This window comes from Cetorhinus maximus, chromosome 15 (assembly GCF_964194155.1).
Source record: "Cetorhinus maximus chromosome 15, sCetMax3.hap1.1, whole genome shotgun sequence".
NCBI classification, from domain to species: Eukaryota; Metazoa; Chordata; class Chondrichthyes; order Lamniformes; family Cetorhinidae; genus Cetorhinus; species Cetorhinus maximus.
This window is the reverse complement of record NC_135893.1, coordinates 89,987,498-90,009,057: the sequence shown is the minus strand read 5'-3', so window position 1 is coordinate 90,009,057 and position 21,560 is coordinate 89,987,498. Positions and strand designations below refer to the sequence as shown.

Sequence of the window (21,560 nt, the reverse complement as noted above, 5' to 3'; positions counted from 1 at the left end):
TTTTTCCCTCACTGAGTCCAGGTTGCTTTGGCAACATGCAATTTTTCGTGCATGTTGCAGTTCGGAGCAATATACAGTGATGAAAGAGGCTCCAACTTTCTTTCCAGCACATGGCTGACCAGGAATCTCCCCTGCTCTTACCACCTATCATTAGCATGTGTTGGAAGGACTTACAGGTTGATACTCAACCCTGTTTGACCACATTGTGAACATACCTTCCTGGGCCATCAAATGCTGGAGTGGGACTTGAACCCAAAGCTTCTGGCTTAGAGGCAGGGGTGCTACCCACTGCCCCACAAGATCACCTCACATGGGAATCCCTGACCAGAAATCAAGTTGGAAGCAGAATTCATAATTGCTTGAAATGGACAAATATTGGAAAATATATTATTTCAGCAGTTTGGGGAAAGGCCAGTGAAATGGTTCATTGATTCAGAGAGCTAGCACAGCCAGGGTGGACTCAATGGCTTCTTTTTGTGCTATAAAATTCTACAACTCTGGGAAGTACTCTCTCCAGACACAACCCAAGCTTGGAAGGACAAAATGAGCTTTGTTACTGAGCGTTTTCGCCAGCTGAAGTGATCATCTATTCGCCTTTATCTGTCATGTATCAAAATTCCTATGTCTCCCTGCACTCCCATTAGAAATTTCTATGTCTTCATTTATGATGGAACGTATCTCTGCAAATCCATGGCAGACAGTTGTTTGTTCAAGCATATCCAAGCTGTCAATGATTTCTCATGACTGAAGAACCTGATGCAGGATTGGCATGGACGTCCACAGAACTGGCAGTTCATATTGTCATTGTTGATGTTTGGGGAACTTCAGCAGCTGCTGCACCTCTGGCCTCCCTCTGAGCTTGTCAGATGTTGTGAATTTGGTGCAGATGGTCCTCAAAACATGCTGAACAAAATTTCAGTGCTTGCCTCCACATGGACTGGTGGTCTGCAGTATTTTCCCACGAGAGATGACCTGCAATGCAGAAGTTTGTGAGGCTCTTTTCTTAAGGTTTCCCTTATATTGTTTGTACTGCCCACCATGACGTTGTTTGCCCTGAGACAGTTCCCCATAGAAGTTCTATGTGGAGATGCTGTAATCATCCATGGCCACAACAAGATCAAGCATGCTCATATTGAATGGCAGAGCAGGCTCGAGGGACCCAAATGGCCTAATCCTGCAGCTATTCCTTTGGTTCTTATATTCTTTTCCGGGGGGTCGTGACCTGTCCATCTAAATGGAATTTTTTAGAGGGAAGTCTCCATGATGTTGAGCCCAGCACGATGGAGAAGCTTGTTGTTTATGATTTTCCCCTGCGATTGATGGACTTCAGATGTCTTTAGTGGAAGTGTTCCAGAGCTTTGATGTGGTACCTATAGCAGACCCAAGATTCTGTGCCATACAGCAGGGTGGCATGGACAGTGGTCTGGTACAGTTTGATTATAGTCTTGAGCTCAATGCCATGCTGCTTCCAGACATGATCGTGTAAATCTGTCATGCTACAATTACCTCCTCCCACCTGAGCTGGCGCTGTAGCCCAAAAGCTTTTGTCTCCCAGCACCTCAGCCTGAACGGCAGGGAAACTCCTGAGCTCTAAACAAATGCTATTACTTTACTTCTCAAATCGCCCTAAGTTTTCACAATTGAACTGAATCTAATGTTAAGATAAAGTACCATTTTAACTTAAGGACAGAGCATATGGTATTAAAGTGGAGATTGAGTTACATCTGCTTCACCAGAAGCCCATGCCTGGGGCAGAATTTAATGCCTCCCCAGGAGGCGAGTTTGGAGGCAGGGGGAGGGGGGCATTTGATCAGACAGGAGGGTGTGGGGTGGGTATCCTGCCATGTGTTCAACTCCACCTGATTTCCGGAGCAGGAAAGCTTGTGGACAGCCTTCCGCCCGGATGCTAATTGAAGTCCTTAAGTGGGCAATTAATGCGGGAACTCACAATACAGAGTGGTCCTCCCAGGGGGGGTCCTTCGTTCAAAGGCACACTGTCTGACCAAAAGACCTGGCATCGGGGTGGGTAGGGGGCGCTGAAAGCCACCCCCTACCCTTTGTTCTGAATCCCATTCCCCCCCCACCACCGCCATCCTCCCACCTAGCTGATGATCTCCTCCCCACCATCACGCCTCACTCATCTGTGGCCTAGGTCCATTGGGGATCCTAGGCCTTTCCCTAGGTGCATTACCGGCAGCAGACATCGCTCTCCATGATGCTGCCAGCAGTGGGGAGCTGCTGGTCTCTGATTCGATGGTAGCTCTCAGGAGGCGAGATTTCTGCCCCTGGGGTCTTAAATCCTGGGGAAAACCCAACGCTGGCCAGTTAAATGCCTGATGGGCACTTAATTCCATTGGGCCTTCCCCAACATTCTCCAACTGGTGGGTGAGACCCTATTTCCAAGATTAAGTTCCACCCACTGTCTTCACTCCATATGAGTAACACATGGGCTCCTGATTTAAGAGAATAGTGCTGAGCATTGGTAATGAATCATCTTTTAATTGTTAGCTCCTTGCTACCTATATCTGAGGTAACGAAATCTACCTCGGGCACAGTTGCTGTTCACAAACCTGTTCAAAGCTGGAAATCTAAGCCAATATTTCCTGAACTGTCCACAAGTTCTACACTTCAACCCTGAAGCGATGGCTTCTTTTCAGACAAGGCCATTTTAAAACCTTATTCCAGAATAGACCAATAACGCATTTGATATTATTGGTAAACAGCTGTAGCTGGCTGTCGGGGAGGAGGGTTAGAGGTGTTTTAAGCTACTCTTAAAACTATTTATGAATATCATTATCGATTGTGATCCTATCCAAGTCAACGAGCTGCCAATAGCCAACTCATTTCTCTCAGAAAGAAACCGTTTCCATCCCAGCTTCTTCCAGCCTTACATCAATCTGTCCTTATTCACATTTCACCCTCCAATATTCCCCTTGAATTTCAGGAAGGGACAGACAATTCCTCTATATATATATATATATATATATATATACACATATAGTGCCTTTAACATAATAAAATATACTAAGGTGCTTCACAGAGGCCTAATCAAACAAAATTTGACACTGAGCCACATGAGATATTAGGGCAAGCAACCAAAAGCTTGTTTAAAGAGACAGGATTTAAGGAGGGTATTAAAGGAGGAAAGTGAAGTAGAGAGGTGGAGAGGTTTAAGGAGGGAATTCCAGAGTGTAGAGCCTAGACAATTAAGGCACGACCAACAATACCCAATGTTAATGGGGAAATAGGTGAGGTCTCATATTAGTGAAAATGAGTACAGATGATGCTTGTTGTGAATGCAAGGGGAGAATATAAAGCTCGACTTTATGATTTGACCCTTTCTCAATTTATGTGTTGACATAAAAGTAAGTGAAGCCTCGACATAATCTATCATTTCGAAATCTAAACGGAAATGACTACCTGACTTCCAACTGTTCTCACCTCTTCTCCCTCCTTGCTTTGTGCAGGTTTTAGCCTCTCCCAGAAAGGAGTTTGCGCTGCCCGATTGCACAGTCCTGATGATGAGTTTTGTTAACTGAAACACAAACATTCGCTTTCAGATGCTGACTGATCTGCAGTTGGCACACGCTCTGTTTCCATTTCTAAATCCCAGAATCTCCTAGGTTACCTCGGCTCCAGTGGTTCCAGCTCACATTCCCTGGTACATATTTATGATGCCTCATAGTTCTACGCATCTGGTCTTGGGGGGGGAAAACAAAGGCAACCAAATTGGGGTCGATCATGGAAAAGCTCAGATTTGCTCTGTTTGATCCAAACATCTCCTTCATGCCCAGTCTCTAAGCGTGCATCACTGCAAACACTTTTCTATTAAAGAATCGAGTTCTGAAACTCAGATTTATATTGTGCTGTTAGCACCCAAAAGCATGCAAAGTCAAACAATTTCTAAGCTTTGATCTTGTGCTTTTCCCTGGGGTAGAAAGGCAAGTAACGAATGAGAGCCGAAGAAGCTTACACGGTTCTTATTTTGTGTCACAGCAATTGTCTTTCTCTAAGTCTTCCTTTCTTTTACCCTGAGGGAATGCACAAAGCTTGGCAAGTGCTCCTCTGTACTTTCCTCCAATACAGTTCATGTGCATCTTTATCGGAAAGAGTTCAGTTTGCCAATCCAAGACACTCTAGATTTGATCTATTTGCAATTTCTCAAATGCTGTGCACTCTGAAAGAGTGTATTGAGCCACAACATTTAATGAGAATTTTCTGTTTCCTTGGCTGTTTTCTGTGAGAAACACCTTACATTTGTATAAATGCCTCTGAGCAACTGGGCCTAGGCAATCTTCAAAGGCTAGCAAAACAGCATTGAGATTAGTAGGCGGTCACATTTTCTGTCACATTATGACAACAGACTAGATCACGAAAATCAGTGGATTAGAAAAAATATTTATAGCTATAAAGCAGAGCCAGTAATGCTTAACGAGACCAGATTAGTTTATGATTCATAGCAAAGGATCTTCTAGGGAAGAGTGATCATAACTTAGTAGAATTTCATATTTAGTTTGAGGGTGAGAAACTAGTGTCTTAGCTTGAATGAAGGTAATTTGCATAAGCATGAAGACAGATTGGGAAAAATAGACTGGAAAAATAGATTAGAAGATAAGACATTGGGTAAGCAGTGGCAGGCACTCAAGGTGATATTTTATAATTCTCATAAAGATATAATCCATTAAGAAATAAAGACTCTGTGGGTGGAATTTTACGCCAGCAGGATTTGATGATCCCGCTGAAGTCAATGGAGTTTAGAATGGCTTGCTGCATTTTACAGCTCCTTCCCTGCTATGATGAGTCCATAAAATTCCAGCCTGTGAGAAGAATGAGTTATCTGTAGCTAACTATGAAGTCAAGAACGGAATCAAATTGAAAGAAAAGGCATACAATGTTGTGGAGATTGGTGGTAGGCCAGAAGGTTAGGAAAATATCAGAAACAAGCAAAGGATGAGAAAAGAAAATACAGAGGGAGAAAATAGATTACAAGAATAAGCTAGCAAGAAATACAAAAACAGACAGCAAGATTTGAGGAGAATGAGAGGTGATCTTATTGAAACGTGTAAGATCCTGAGGGGACTTGACAGGGTGGATGCCAGGAGGATGTTTCTGATTGTGGGGCAGGCTAGAACTAGGGGACACTGTTTAAGAATAAGAGATCTCTCTTTTAAGACGGAGTTTGCAAAGGTAGATGGATAGGTTAAGTGAGTGGGCAAAATTTGGGAGGTGGTCTATAATGTTGGAAAATGTGATGCTATTCACTTTGATAGAAAGAAAATATTACTCAAATGGAGAGAGACTTCAGAACGCTGTGATGCAGAGGGACCTGGGTGTCCTTGTACATGAAACACAAAAAGTCAACATACAGGTACAGGTTGATCCCTGGGATGAAGGGGTTGTCTTATGAGGAAAGGTTCAGCAGGTTGGGCCTACGTTCATTGGAGTCTAGAAGAATGAGAGGTGATCTTATTGAAACATATAAGATTCTGGAGGGACTTGACAAGGTGGATGCTAAGAGGATGTTTCCCCTCGCGGGTGAAACTAGAACTAAGGTGCATAGTTTCTGAATAAGGGTTCCCCCATTTATGTCAGAGGTGAGAAGGAATTTCTTCTCTGAGGGTTGTGAATATCTCCACCTTGAAGAGCTGCGGAGGCAGAGTCATTGAATACATTCCAGGCGGAGACGGACAGATTTTTGAACTGTAGGGAATCAAGGGTTATGGGGAACAGGCAGGAAAAAGGAGTTGAAGTCAAGATGGCCTCAGCCAGGTTCGTATTGAATAGTGGAGCAGGCTCAAGGGGCCATATGACCTACTCCTGCTCCTATTTCTTATGTCCTTATCTTGACTGCATGTTTTCAGCTGGGAAGTGACACTAAAGGCTGTGGGATTCCTCGAAACAATTGTGTTCTGCTTACCTCAGCAAAATGACGGTTTGTTTTGACAACCAAATAACCTCAAAATGTGCCTGCTGACAGTAATGTTTATTGATGTGTTAAGCAGCCAAAAAGTAATTAAAAAATGAAATGAGGCAGTTCCATAATTGTAATTAAATGTAAATGAAGAGTTTCTTTTTGGGCAATAAATATTTGCCCTTTCAATTTCTCCCTTCTTTATCTTACTGTCCTCCTGAGCTGCAGAATACCCACAGAAGATAGCTGGATTTATTCGCCAGCCTTCTGCATCTATTTGCTTCTCTTTATTCCCTATTCTCTCCTGTAGCTTTGACTGAAGGACGATTCCTCCCCCCCATTCAGCCATTTTCATCACCTTAGTGAAATTGCTTTGTGTGCTATTTTTAGCACATTGGTTAATACACTTGTGTCAAATTCCTCTGTTATTGTTTTAACGAAGTTTAGAGTTGATTATCATTGTTTAGTGGATTGATGAGTAGTGCTGTAGCTATGTTCGTGCACTATAAACCAGAGACTTGGATTAACCAGTCCACAAAATGTGAACTCAAATCCTACCAGGGCAGTTTGAGAATTTGAATTCAGATACAATACCTGGAAATAAAAGAAAACTGGTAACAACAAAAGCTGTTTGATTATTGGGAGGAGAAAAACTGGTTCATTCATATATGTTTGGGATACAAAACCTGCCACCCTACTTCTTCTGGCCTAGATGTAACTCCAGTTTCAAATAGTTGACTCTTAATTATCCCCGAAGTAGCCATTCAATAACCACCACCTTCTCAGAGTAATGAGGGTTTGGCAGTAACTATCAACCTTGCCAGTGCTGCCCACATCTCAAAAGCTATGGATGTTGAGTCCAAACTGTGGCTCATAAATCAGATTTGGCTCCCAAGTCCAGGCATTCTGGACCTCAGAGCCCAGATATCTCAGTCCTATATGCACTTATCTTTCTTATTTACTCATGTTCAGCATTCTACAGGCTTTCTATATCGCTAAGCACTCCTGTCAGTGAACTTCACACCCCCCTATGATCTGGACTGTGCCTTTGCTTACTGAGTGTCTAGGTAGGTTCTAGTGAGATTCAGGGATTGAAACAGAGAAAACTTCCCACGGTACTCCAGCTTGTTGGGATATACCACATGCCATTATATCTTCAATGTTATTTTAACTAAGGACTCTCTCAGAACAAGATTCAGGCTATACAACAAGCAGATAGGTTATTTTGTATAGAAAAGGTAAATGAAAAATATTCAGTACTTGAAACAGTACAGACAAACTTTGCCTTCCTATGTCTAGCAAATATGGATGGCAAATTTGAATACTCACAATGTTGCGCATTGATTGAACAATGTGCATCACTAGTGCAAATTGGATGGAACAGAATTAGCACAGGGAGGTTCAGAAGGGGTCTGGCAGTAATGGTGGACTTATCGCTGTCAGCATCTAGACAATGTGGCAAAGCAATTAAAAATGGTAATAAATTGTTGGGATATTTATAGCCAGTCCATGAGATGGTGGCTGCCTATTAACCAACTCATTAGAGGAGGAGGCACCACAAATATCCCCATCCTCAATGATGGGGGAGCCCAGCACATCTGTGCAAAAGATAAGGCTGAAATATTTGCACCATCTCCAGCCAGAAGTACTGTGTGGATAATCCAACTCGGCCTCCTCCTGAGGTTCCCTGCATCACAGGTGCCAGTCTTCAGCCAGTTTAATTCACTCCACACGATATCAAGAAATGGGTCTTCCTGAAATGAGGTGATTCGGGGCTCCCACTGGCTCTCCAACCCATTATGTGTGAAATATAGCACAATAACTACAACAACTTACATCTATATCGAACTTTTAAAGTCATAAACTATCGCAAAATGCTTCACAGGATCATTACCAAACAAAATTCCACACCCAAGCCATGAAAAGAGATATTACCTCAGGTAGCCAAAATCTTAGTTAAGGAAATAGGTTTTAAGGAGCATCTTAAAGGAGGAGAGAGTGATGTGGAGATGTTTAGGGAGGGAATTCCAAAGCTTGGGGACTAGGCAACTGATGACATGGCTGCTAATCGTGGAACAAGTAAAATCAAGAATGTGCAGGAGGCCAGATTTGGAGGCGAGATCCCAGGGGGTTGTGGAGATGCTGGAGGTTACAGAGATGGGGAGAGGGGAGACCACGGAGGGAGCTGAAGGGATGAGAATTTTAAAATCGAGAAGCATTGCCAGACCAGGACCCAAAGTCGGTCAGCAGGCACAGGAGATGGGAACCAGTGATGAGTAACTGGGACACAACATTTGACCCCAAAGTGAAATTTGAGGCATTTGTTACCTGTGGCTTGTTGTTATTTTACAGTTCGATATATTCAAACATTGAATAGTGAAGAAATTATCTTTTTAAGGTTTAGATCAAATTTACATTTGCATTAGCATTCAGCAGCTCACTGTTAGTGTACAAATTCACTCTTGCAGATTAACTGCCATATCTAGCTTGGATCTAGCCAGTTGCTACATCAATACATGCTCAATGATATTATGGGATCATGGACTAAGTTCGCAAATGAAACTGATATTTTTCATTTCCAAAATGTGTTTAAACCATTTTATAGAACTAAATTGTACATTCAAAAAATAACAATAATACCAAGAAAGACCACTTTAAGAATTGTTTTCATAACTTCTGAAGAACTCTTTAAAATCTATTAAGAGCTTTGATGCCTATGAGCTGAAAAGCAGTAAAACATGATGGATGCAATCCTTATAGTGCTAGAGTCTAGCCGGGTTGGTTGCCATAGGAACAATTTTGCCACAGCGATACCATGTTGACTATTCTGTATGACTGTTTGACTTGTTGGTTAAAAACAATGCACTGTAACTAGGGAACAGCACATTTCACCAGAATCATTCCACGTTGCTGGAATCCCGCAGATGTAAGGCACCACAAGCTGCACATGCGCAACCCGTGTGCTCCCCATCAGCAACCAGCTCTGTTTTGCAGCGGGAAGGGCTTCTATGCACTTAGCTGTCAACCTGTTTGTGACCACAGTCAGCAACTGGTGCCAATCCATCCCCAGTTTCCTGGCAGTAGTTGTGACTTTCATACCGCTCTAGTCTTCAGTACCCAGTCTGTTCCACCCTTCTGGAGCCGAAATGGAAAAAAAGGACAAGAGTCAACAACTAATGGCATGGCTAAGGAGAGACAGATGGTTGGCTTCTGAAAGCAGCAGCAATTTGCCACACGTCATGCACAAGGGTGACATTTAAGTGGGAAGGGAAGCGAATAAAGATGACTTAAAACCCAGCCTCACCAGATGTCATACTCCTGAACCCCCCCACCCCACCCCCCATGACATCCATCACTCACTTCTCAAAGTAGGGGCCTGCATCATGACCCTACTCCAGTGGCAGCTGTTTTCCCTCTTTCCCTGGTGTTGTCTGCCCAACAGGGGTAGGGAACCCTTTGGGGGCAGGAGGGTGGAATCTGTCAACAACACCTAAGGTAGCCGGACACCTGGAAATTGGAAAGGGTCAGGAAGGCAGCAATCAGCAGGTTAACTGGGTTCCAGCAGCATAGTAAGTGCTGGTGAACATTTTGATGCCTTGACAAAGAGCGCAACAGCATTTATATATGTGAATCAAATAATGAATAAATGATTTGTCACTGTATGTTTTTTTATTACATATACATGTCAGGGCTGTTAGTGACGGGGCTGAATGTCAATGGCAAAATCCCAAACTCTCTGCTCCAGACATGGCAATATGAAAGAAGAAGGAAAAAACTTTCACTTAGCGCCTTTCCTGAATTCAGGACGTCATAAAATATTTCTCGTTCAATAAAGCCCAGTTAAAGTGTGGCCTCTGCTCTAATGTAGAAAAGAACTCAAATCTTGGTTTTCAAGGTGTGTTCCCTCAGTTCAAATAAATGCAGAAAGTGGTAAGAATGATCAGCAAGTTGATCAGCTTTTCAGCCAAGATAAATGAACATTTCAGCAGTAACCCCTTACCAGACCCTGAGATATTAATATTTCTTGAACTAATTTAATGGCCCCTTGTATCTTTCTCCCTTTACCTCTCACCTCAAAGTATAATTAACCTGAGCCAGTGCAGTCAAAACAGAGTCATTCTCAATTAGTTGGTGTCGCACATTATGCAACATCAGAAATTTGGGAAGCCCCATTTCGAAAGAGGAATAGAAGCCACCACTAATAGCTTAGGGACATCACAACAGGAAGTGGCCACTGAGCCAACCTCAAGCCTTTTTCACCATTCATGAGATCATGGCTGATCTGTATCTGAAGTCCATCTGTCCAATTTGGTTCTGTAACCCTTAATACCCTCGCCTAACAAAGCTCTATCAATCTCAGTTTTAAAATTTCCAATTATTCTTCAGCCTCAACAGTTTGTTGGGAGAGAGAGTTCCAGATTTCCACTAATCTTTGGGTGAAGACGTTCTTCATCATATGTCATCCCTGAATGGCCTAACTTTAATTTTAAGGCAATGCCTCCTTGCTCTGGACTCCTCCCACCAGAGGAAATAATTTCACTCTACCTACTCTGTCAAACCTTTTAATCCTCTTAAATCTTCTATACTCAAGGGAATACAAGTCTTGTTTGAAAGTAAAAGCCTTTAACTGGGACAAGATGAAATGCTACAATTTGATCTGAGGTTAAAATATGTGTTTTCACCTTATGGTTAAAATAACACAGCTATCACTACTGTCTTTACACTGCACTAATGTGGACATTAGCACTTTGAAGACCTTTCAAGCACAATGAGTTATTGCAGCTGTTTATATGATGGAACAGCATCAGAGCGGTGGAGTCCATCTAATGCTATCTGTCATTGCCTAACTATAATGTATGTGTCAGGGCTTCTCATAGACGGCATTTGAGGAGAGCCAGTCATTGTTAACAATGCCTGTTAGGATGCAAGGACTTGCTGTACAAGGCAACGCAATGAAGATAAAAAACAACATAAGCATAGAGTGTATGGGTAAATACTCACCTTTGAAAAATATCCTATTGCTGGATGGGCTTTGTATCAATGATCAAGATCAGACCTACTGTTTACTATATCCTATCCTCAGAGACTCCTGTTGTCAGCAGTCTTATTCCAGCACTTTTTTTCCAATCTGGGAACGCTCCAATCATTTAGAGATTGAGAATGCCCATGGAGCCAGTGTAGAACTCTGTGATAGATTCATTAAAACAGCCCGGGACCTTTAATTTGTCCCTGCTGAGACTTGTTGTAAAGCTAAAAGCATCAGGTTAAATGTATGTTTCCTGGGTTCTATATCGAAACCTTGCAACACCGAATATGCCTAAAGTAGAAGGTCCAATTGTGAAACCCATTATCATGAGACACCAACAGGTTTTTACATTTCACTAAGTGCCCTTTCACCAATGTTCCCTGTTAATCTGAGATAATGCCCAACTGTGCCAAATTACTGGTGTCGGAAACAAAAGTAGCTCACTTGGATTTCCAAAGGGTTGAATGGGAGCTGTTGATGATGATAATAGTTAGCATGGTGGGAACTGTTATTTGACTGATAAGGATGCCTAGTGCTTACTGCTTTTAGTAATGATTGTTGAAAAATGCCTAAAAGCGAGGGAAGTTAGCCAAGGCATGAAATTTATTGCTCAGTATGGGCTGACGGCTTATAGAGCAGATTATCTGTAAGCCAAATGAAGGTTCTCTCTCCTCTTTTCCAGAAGGTGCTAATTCATGCTGGGGTATAGCTCCCTGGGCAATAATCACACTCTGTCACTGTGACCATCCTTCATGCATGGCCCAAGAGAGTGCATATTGTCAGGGTAACCTGCTGTGGTGGCCATTACAGCCTGAGACCCTGAACGCAGGTGCGTTCTCCAGAATGGGGTCAAAGATTAGGCAGGTGCTGGCCGCTTATTTTCCTGGCTTCTAAGCTCACAGCACTCACGACGCCTAAGAGGACTTGTTAACTTACGACAGAGGTGAGGGGCGGAAGGAAAGAAACTAGAGGCCTCTCAGTCCAGGTGGCTCAGTTCCATTCTCTCTAAACCAGAAGAGCCGAGAAATGTTAAATGTTATTTTGTTCTAGTATTACTGCAGTCATCTTCCTAGTGCTCTAGTAAATTTGACCTCTTTGTGAGGCTGATGTCTTCCTCGTTCTTTGCTTCTGCAGATTTTCTGCTCTGCACCATGCTGCCCTCAATGGGAACACCGAGCTCATCTCTCTGCTGATTGAAGCCCAGGCCACCGTGGATATCAAGGACAACAAAGGTGACGCATAAGATTTCAATTCTACAGCTTCAACCTTCTCCCTAGGCAGACTCCAATGTAATTAATGCCATTTCAGCCCAATAACAAAGTGTTCTGTGTACTGAACAAACTCTGCTTAGAATCATGATGATACCTTGCAGGGATAGTTTCACTGCGCTGCCTAAATGCCTGGTACACCAAGTTTGCTCTGTATAAATGAAGAGATTCTGTGTAAGGCCCCAGTAATTTGGCATAGCTTTCGCACACCGTAGTGTTCTTTGATTTTACATTTTGCAAAATGCAATTCATTCTCCAATGTTGAATCAAGCTGAAAGGCAGCCACAAATGATTATTGTTCATATGGTTAGAACTGTCTTGCCTATTGATAGGTTTGAATTCCAATTTACGACTAGCCCCTGAATGCACGGTTAGCTATGGTGTTGGTGTTAACTGCAGTTCTTTACGTCTAGGCTGAGGTCTGAATGTGGCCCGGAAAGGAAGGTCAAGGTAAAGGTGTTCCACAGGGAGGAGGGAACTCACACCTGAACTAATGCCCGCCAATGTCAAATACAGTTTGGGTACTTACCAGACTCTACCAGGGCTATTCAACTATATGATATCTAAACCAAACTGTGCCTCTTAATCTGCGGTAAAGGTGCTTTTATGAGAACACTTTGGGAATAATTCTGACTTTGGGCATGAGCGTTAAGCAGGCAATAGCAATCCATTTGACATAATCAGTTCTATACCCTCACCATACCCTCTGACCTTCCCCTCTCTAATGCTGAATGTCTGTACTCAGCAAAGGACTCAGTTTCATACCCTTACACTGTCACCTCACTGAATTTCAGGCTCGGCACGATGCTGAGCTCTTCTTCCGCCGCCTTCGTCTTCGTGCTCACTTCTTTGGGCAGGAGTCCTCTCCCCATTCAATGGATCCTTTCACCCGCCTCCAATATTCTCCCTCCACCTGGACCCCTCCCTCTGGCTTCTTACCTGCTCTTGATCTCCTCCTTGAGAACTGTCAACGTGACACCAGCTGTCTAAATTTCTCTGCCCCTCTCACACTCCGTCCTGTCTCCTTCTGAACTTGCTACACTCCGTTCTCTTAGGTCCAACCCTGACTTTGTTATCAAATCTGACGACAAGGGTGGTGTTGTTGTCTAGCGTACTGACCTCTACCTTGCAGAGGCTGAACGCTAACTCTCAGACACTTCTTCCTACCTCCTCCGGACCATAACCCCACTACCGAACATTAAGCCATTGTTTCCAACCTTCCCATGCAATCACAGAAGGTGTAAGACCTGCCCCCTTGCCTCCTCCCTCCTCACTGTCCAAGGCCCCAAACACTCCTTTCAGGTGGAGCAACGCTTCACTTGCACCTCGTTCAATTTAGTCTACTGCATTCGCTGCTCCCAACGCGGTCTCCTCTACATTGAGGAGACCAAACGCAGACTGGGTGACCGCTTTGTAGAACACCTTCGGTCTGTCCGCAAGCATGACCCAGACCTTCCTGTCGCTTTTCATTTCAACACTCCACCCTGCTCTCGTGACCACATGTCCGTCCTTGGCTTGCTGCAATGTTCCAGTGAAGCTCAATGCAAACTGGGGGAAAAGCACCTCATCTTCCGATTAGGCACTTTACAACCTTCTGGACTTAACATTGAGTTCAACAACTTCAGACCATGAACTCTTACCTCTATCCTCACCCCTTTGTAATCCCCTTTTTTCTACATTCATTTTTATTTTGTATCCACTTATTTTCATTTTTATTCATTTATCCATGGTTTTATCCCTTTTTCATTCCCACCTTCTATCCCTTTTTCTATCTTTTTCTCCCCACCACCGCCCCCTCCCCCCACCCCATCCCCAAAAGAGCCATCTGTTACATGTTCATGTTTTTTTCAGAGTGCTGGCCCTTGTCCTGCTATTATCACATTCTGCTTTCTTGCCTTAATGCCACTATCAGCACCTTTCTCAGCACTGACCGCTACCATTAACATTCCCTTTGCCCTTTAGTTCATGACAACATTGTCAATCTCTCCTTTGTCCCCAGTATCACTGGCCTTCTATCCAGCTTCACCTGCTCCACCCCCTTAAACTGTATAAATGTCATCACATTTCCATTTCTCTTCAGCTCTGAAGAAGAGTCATACGGACTCGAAACATTAACTCTGTTTCGCTCTCCACAGATGCTGCCAGACCTGCTGAGTTTTTCCAGCATTTTCTGTTTTTGTTGTTGAAGATGATATGGCCATTAGTCTCCACCACCAATAAGCATCATTTTTACCATAACTCTAATTAAACTAAGAGTTAAAATAAAATGAAAATGAAATTTGCAAAGTATCGGAGCAGGCTTTTGCAGCATCTAACTCTGCTAACCTGATTTTCCATTATAACCCACTTTTCTTCAGTGAAGTAATAGTGGTGCAGTGGTAGTATCACTGAGCCAGTAATCCAGAGGCCCAAGCTAATGCTCTAGGGACAAGTTCAAATCCCATCACGGCAGCTGGAGGAATTTAAATTCAATGAATAAATTGGGAATATGAAGCCACTGATGGTGCACAATACAATTGCTGATTGTTGTAACAACCTACCTGGTTCATTCATGCCCTTTAGAGAAGGAAACCTGCTACCAATGTGGTTGACTCTTAACTGCCCTCAGTTCAAGGGCAATCAGGGATGGGCAACAAATACTGGCCTTGCCAGTGATGCCCATATCCCATGATAGAATAAAGGATAAGAACCTGCAAAGTTATATACTCCATACACTGCATAAGGAAACAATGGCCTGTAACTTCTGAGTTCTGGGGTCCCATAACTGGGAGGTAACCCAAAGGTGCACTGGGGAACCCATCCCACCCTGGAAATCCCCAGGTAAGGATTGCATGTTGGGCAATTGCCCTGTAATGGGAACCATCTGAAAGTATGATACAAATTGCAAATGTGGAATGGTTCTGACTGTCTTACAGTAATAGTTACCCAGAAAAAGTTAGAAGAATGAAAACCATTTGTAACTTCTGGGTAACTATAATACTGACCCTGCAACCTCACCCCTCCAGATACCTGATTCCCCGGGGACCCACCAACTGCCTTCCTCTCCCCCGACTACCCTCATCACCCATTGACCACCCAACGCTCCCCAATCCGACCCACTTGGCTTCTCGAAGTGGCCGGTCCTTTCAATTTACCTGCTTTACAGCAGCTGAGTGCCTTAAAAAAAGGGGGAGGGGAGGCGACATGGCTTCCTAATCTCCAGCTATCCTGCCCTTGACACAAGGCCTCGGGGGATCCCACTGCACTACACTGTTCTCACCTGGCCTGAGTCGGAAGGTCGGGTGAGAAAGGAGCGACTTCATTTCCAGCCAAGTAAGCAGGAGCGGAGTGGTAATCCGACCCTGATTGCCATTTCGTGGGAGTTACAGGCCGTACCATTCTCACAAGAAAGAAAGAACTTGCACTTTTCATGAACTCAGAGTGGCCCAAGTGCTTTTGAGGCACTGAATTAATCTTTGAATTGTAATCACTGAGTAATGTAGGAAACCAGGCAGCCAATTTCCACACACAGCCCTGAGATAAATGATGACATGACCTGTTTTAGTGATGTTGGTTGAGGGATAAGTATTGGCTAGGAGACCGGGAAGATCTCCCCTGTTCTTCTTCGAATGGGATCTTTCACATCCGTGTGAGAGGGCAGAAGGGGCCCTAGTTTAATAACTCATCTGAAAGACGGAACAACCAACAATACAGCACCCCTTCACTACTGCACTGGGAGTGTCGGTGTAGATTAGGTGCCTATAGGACAGGGCTTGAATCCACAACCAATGTTCCCACTAAGCTAAGCAAGTGCACAGCTTCCTGGAATTTATGATACAGGCCTTTTTCCAAGACAAATGACAGCAGCAGAGCAAACGAAACTTATAGGGGCTGAGCACTGAAAAAATTGGCCACACACAAAAACCTAAATTTTGAAGGGAACATTGCCCACAACCTTCTCACTCAAGAGGTGAGAGTGCTACTCACTGAGCTACAGCTGACTCTTAACAAGAGTTCAGTTATCATGGAAATGAATAATTAGTTTGAATAACTTACTGTAAAAAAAAAAATTACTTGAATGGATTCATGCACAGTTTTGCAGTGCTGGAGAATTAAAATCTATGTAAACCTCCACCTGGCAGTAAAAGTGTCATCCACCATGCATAAATCTTCATCCAATTTGCATATTTCCACAAAGTTGCAAGGAGATACAGTGAGGTTCATTGAATATTCAGAGGGGAAAATTAATCACTGGTTCAAAAATGTCGCCATAAATTTATCATTTCGCGGCACAGAAATGCTGAGCCATAACAACATTTTTTTGAAATCTCTGAGCTTAAGATTTCATTATTCGTAATTTTGGATTCACCTTTCAAACTTTTGTTTCAATTCTACATCCCCTGTCCCAAGAAGGATAAGGATTCTATGCTGCTGCAGAACTAAATGAATATGTTTTATAATAATCCAAGGACAGGAAAGTGTCTGTTTTATGACCCAGGGATTTACTTGCTATTGGGAGAACATGAAGAGCATCCTTTGGGAACAATGCGACTTAACCAAGTTGGACTTTATGGTACTTAGGACTCAATTGAGCTGCAACCATTCTTTCATTCGTGATTTAATTCTTATGGGACTTTTTGTCAGTATGGTATATGAAAAATGATTAACTGGTGCAGCATTGAAAAGAAATCACGAATGTGCCCCTTGAGGTGAGTTGTCAGTTTTAATCTTGTTTTTTTTACTCCTCCCTGCCAAATGTTTGTAGCAATGAGACCGTTGCACTATGCTGCGTGGCAAGGAAAGGCTGAGCCAATGAAAATGCTCCTGAAGGCAGGATCGAGTCTCAACTCCCAATCAGATGAAGGTCAAATCCCGTTGCATCTCGCTGCACAGCATGGACACTATGAAGTGGTGAGGAGAGAATTTTCCCGTCTTAATGATTTTGTGGTCCTCCCTGTATTGAGGTGGAAGAAAGGGTGATTTGAGTTATGCATGCACTAAACTGTTTTAATGAGCTAAGCCCCTCCTCCTCGGGAAGGGACAAGCCAGAGGGATAACCATAATTTGTTTGCACTCATCTGTATCTTCTTATGTTTTCACCTATTCTTAGGCATAAATTTGTTTTAACTGTAGGACCAAAGTTTCCAATATGCCAGGTAAAATGATAAAATATCCCCTGTTGCCCAGTAATTAAAATTAATTGGCAAAAGAATCAGGGTGGGGAGGCGGTTGGGGGAAGATGAGGAGAATTTTTTTTATATGTAGCAAGTTGTTGTGATTTAGCATGCGCTGCCTGAAAGGGGTAGTGGGGGAAAGCAGATTCAGTAATAACTTTCAACAGAGAACTGGGTTATACAAGAAAAGGAAAAAAATTACAGGAGGACCAATTGGATAGTTTGTTCAAATAAAAAAGGCGTCGCAGTTCATTAGGCCCATGGCATGTTGCGAGAGGAATTGAATTAAAAGTAGCAAGGTTATGCTTCAATTGTACAGGACACTGTTGAGACCACATCTGCAGTACTGTGTACAGTATTGCTCTCCTTATTTAAGGAAAGATGTAAATGCGTTAGGAGCAGTTCAGAGAAGGTTTACTAGACTAACACCAGGAATAGGTGGGCTGCTTTATCAGGAAAGGTTGAACAAGCTAGGCTTGTATCCACTGAGGTTTAGAAGAGTAAGAAATGACTTGATTGAAACCTTTAAGATCCTAAGGGATCTTGACAGGGTGGATGTGGAGAGGATATTTCCTCTTGCGGGAGAATCTAGAACTAAGGGTCGCTGTTTAAGAATAAGGGGTCGCCCATTTAAGACAGAGATGAAGAGAAATTTTTGTCTCAGAGGATAGTAAGTCTTTCGAACTCCCTCAAAAGGCAGTTGAAACAGAGTCTTTGAATAATTTTAGGCAGAGATAGATAGATTTTCAATTAACAAGGGGGCGAAAGGTTATTGTGGGTAGGTGGGAGGTTGCAATCAGATCAGCCATGATCTTATTGAGTGGCGGAGTAGGCTCGAGGGGCAGAATGGCCTACTCCTGCTCCTAATTCGTATAGTCATTTATGCAAATAAGGGGCTTAATGTCTGATTGAGGCCCCCTGTGCAAAACTGGGTTGCCAGGTCTATATGTGGCCGAACCAAAAATCCAATATTGGGTGTGCCTCTGGCCGGCATGTTCACACACATAGCGATCGCTCCTGGAATTCCTAAGCCAAGATGTTTCATTCCCATTTGTGGCTCCCAGCATCTCTTCTGCGCCACTACTCCTCCATTATTGCAACTCAATTGTATTTAACTCATGTTACTGATCGTGGGATGCAGGTTCATTGGGCTTTGACAGTTGTGGTAAGCATACAGTCCCGGAGGCTTTACAATTGGAGTTGTTCTTCAAAAGAAAATGTTTAGGAAATGCCGTGCTGAAAGCCAATGCTGTTTACTTGCAGCGACCTGCTCAACGAATAGTCTGCTAGTGTACAGGAAGTGTCTGTGTCACTAAACCATAGCTACTGGAATTATCCTTTCAACAATGACTTCCAAGAAGAAAAGAAAGCCTTTGATACTAAATGGGAACTGATTTACCCTTTTGAAATCTCAATATGTCCTTCTTGGTCTCATTTGTCAAGAGTTATTGCTTTATCAAGAGACTAGAGCAGTGGAGAGTGGAGATGGCAATCTGTATCACAAAAGTCCTGTCGAACAGGAGGGAAAAGCCAAGCAAGATCAAACAAAAAGCTCGATCAAACAAAATGAAGAGCTTTCGCTTCCACTTCAGTAATTTTTTTTTTTTCAAAATATCATGAAATGTCAAAGATTTACCTGCAGATGCTTGAGACAATACCAAGTCACTGAAGTGGTTTACTCAAGGTATGTACATCTGAACTCTGAACTTTGCCCCCAGACATTTCTGGCTCTGTGCAATGGACAATGTTTGTTCATTTGTGCAGATTCTAAGGTATCTATGGAACTGTTTGAAGTGATGAAATATACCACTTTCACAGGTGAAATCATTTTTGACCAGTGTTGAGAGTACACTTGATAATCTGGCACCATTGTCAAACCAGAAATCTTTATGGTTGCAAAAGCAAGATACTGCAGATGCTGGAAATCGGAAATAAAAGCAGGAAATGGTGGAAATACCCAGCAGGTCAGGCAGTATCTATGGAGAGAGAAACAAGTTAATGTTTCAGACCAATGATCTTTCATCAGAACTGGGAAAAATTAGACATATTGAGTCTCAACTCCCAATCAGACGAAGGCCAAATCCTGTTGCATCTCGTGGTACAGCATGGACAAGGAGAGGGTTTTTCCATCTTAACAATTTTTTATTCCTCTCTGCATTGAGTCAAATGGGGGAGGGTGGAAAAAGAAGAAAAGGGAATGTCTGTGATAAGACAGGAGACATTAAATGACAAGCAAGTTGGTGAGGCAGGGCGAAAAGGAATGGTCATGGGGCAAGTAAAGAAACAAATGGTTTGCCCATTGGAGGTGTAAAAGGCAGAAGATTGCTGCAATTTGAAAGCAAAACAAAGCGAAAATCAAGATTAATACCAAAACACACAAAAAAAAGGAAACAAAATGGGAGCACGGAGCAACGGTCTGAAATTATTGGACTCAGTGTTGAGTCCAGAAGGCTGTAAAGTATCTAACCAAAAGATGAAAAGCTGTCATCGAGCTTGTGATGATGTGTGGCTGTAACTATAATGGAGTACAAGACTTTGTGCTGAAGTTTCATTTCCAGGATTAGCAGTTCCGTGATCTCAAGCATCTCAAAATCCCGCAATGAGTTCTCAGCACAGCTACTGCATAATGACAAAGCTGGGAAGATGCCAGCAGGAAGAGCTCCGTTGTTGCTTTGCTGAGTCCTATACTGATTGCAAAAGATTTATTCTTCCAGTTGGCATGGATGAGTAATGATCCCTGGGAATTTCCAGATGGAGTACATTGGATTGCAAGAGCAGAGGTTGGAGGGACTCTCATTCATCCTGTTCATCCAGAGCTCCAATACTGTTTGCTGCAGTTCTGCCCTTGTTTGACTTAATCTGCTTGTGGGCAGGTTTGCTTTTTTGTGAAAGTAAAAGATACAGAAACACTGGAGCAGGTCCAAAAATGATCTACAAGGATGTTACCAGAATTGAGACGTTGCAACAATCAGGAAAGACTAAACAGACTGGACACTCTTTTCTCTAGAAAAGAGAAAAATGAAGGGGTTTTCTAAAGTTTGGACATGGAAAAGATATTTCAATTTGTGAGGCCGTCCAAAACTAGGGGCCATAAATATAAGACAGAATTTAGGAGAAACATGTTCACTCAAAAGAGTGGTTAGAATGTTGAATTCACAACCACATGGAGTAGTTGTGGGTGAATATTCTAGAGGCCTGTAAAGGTAAACACATGATGGAGAAAGGGATAGAAGGATATGTTGATGGCATGAGTAGATTGACTGGGAGAAGGCTCATGTGGAGCATAAACACCAGCACAGACAATTTGGATTGAATAGCCTGTTCTGAGCTGTACTTTCTATGTAATTCTAAGTAAAGATTCCATTGTGCCTGACTGACTGACGCTTTAAAGCTATCCCAAAAATTGCTGACTGATATTAATCCATTGGTATCTGCAAAGGGAATTCAGGTGTGCGTTTCTGCTCAAAAACAAACATACGAAAGATTGGAACTCCACTCTATTATTGGGCTGTAAGTCATATTGACTAACAGTGAGTTTAGTTTGCATTTTAGTCAGATCCTAGCCTCTTGGATATTCAAACCCAGTCAATATCAACTCTCTATCCAAAATGCATTTGATATCCTTAGTCCTACGGCAGAGGTGATATTATGGTGCAGTGCTAGCATTCCCACCTTTGAACCAGGAGCTCTGGGTTCAACTCCCATTTCAGGACTTGATGGCCAAGGAAGGTGTGTTGATAAGTTGGCCAAACAGGTTGGCTATTAGCCTGTAAATCCTTTCAATACACCTGATGTGGTAAGAGAAGGAGAGTTTCCTGGTCAGCCATACTGCAGAAGGCAACAGCAAACCACTGCAGTACTTTGCCAAACATAATCATGGACCAATCTGATGATCACCATTGCCTCTTAGGGCATGATACCTGAAGGAGGAGTGCTACCCTCTTTTTGTCTGTTCCAACTATCTTGTGTACTTGGTTGCTGTTTCAATAACTTGCTATTCACTGCATTTCCTATATTCTGTGGCCAAAAACAACACCTCAAAGTGTTATGACAGAACTAGTTTTTTACTTTCCAACATCTTTTCTTTTCTCCCTGCCTCCCTTACAAGATGTCTTTCTATGAAGCCCTCCAGCACTTCACCAAAGTGATATTCTTAGTATTCAAGCTTCGGCAGTGAGTCTTGACAGAACTGTTGTCAAGGG

The 21,560-nt window shown here is 42.9% G+C and overlaps 1 protein-coding gene across 5 annotated transcripts in view; it reads left to right on the top strand.

Annotated features, from left to right (window-relative positions):
- Window positions 1–21,560, top strand: part of caskin1 (CASK interacting protein 1) — a 629,644-nt gene that overhangs the window by 455,271 nt on the left and 152,813 nt on the right. For all 5 annotated transcript variants that reach the window (XM_078558936.1, XM_078558939.1, XM_078558938.1 and 2 more), the window contains exons 3-4: window positions 12,072–12,169; window positions 16,950–17,095. In XM_078558936.1, coding sequence (XP_078415062.1) covers window positions 12,072–12,169; window positions 16,950–17,095 — 244 coding nt within the window. The remainder of the gene's footprint in view (window positions 1–12,071; window positions 12,170–16,949; window positions 17,096–21,560) is intronic.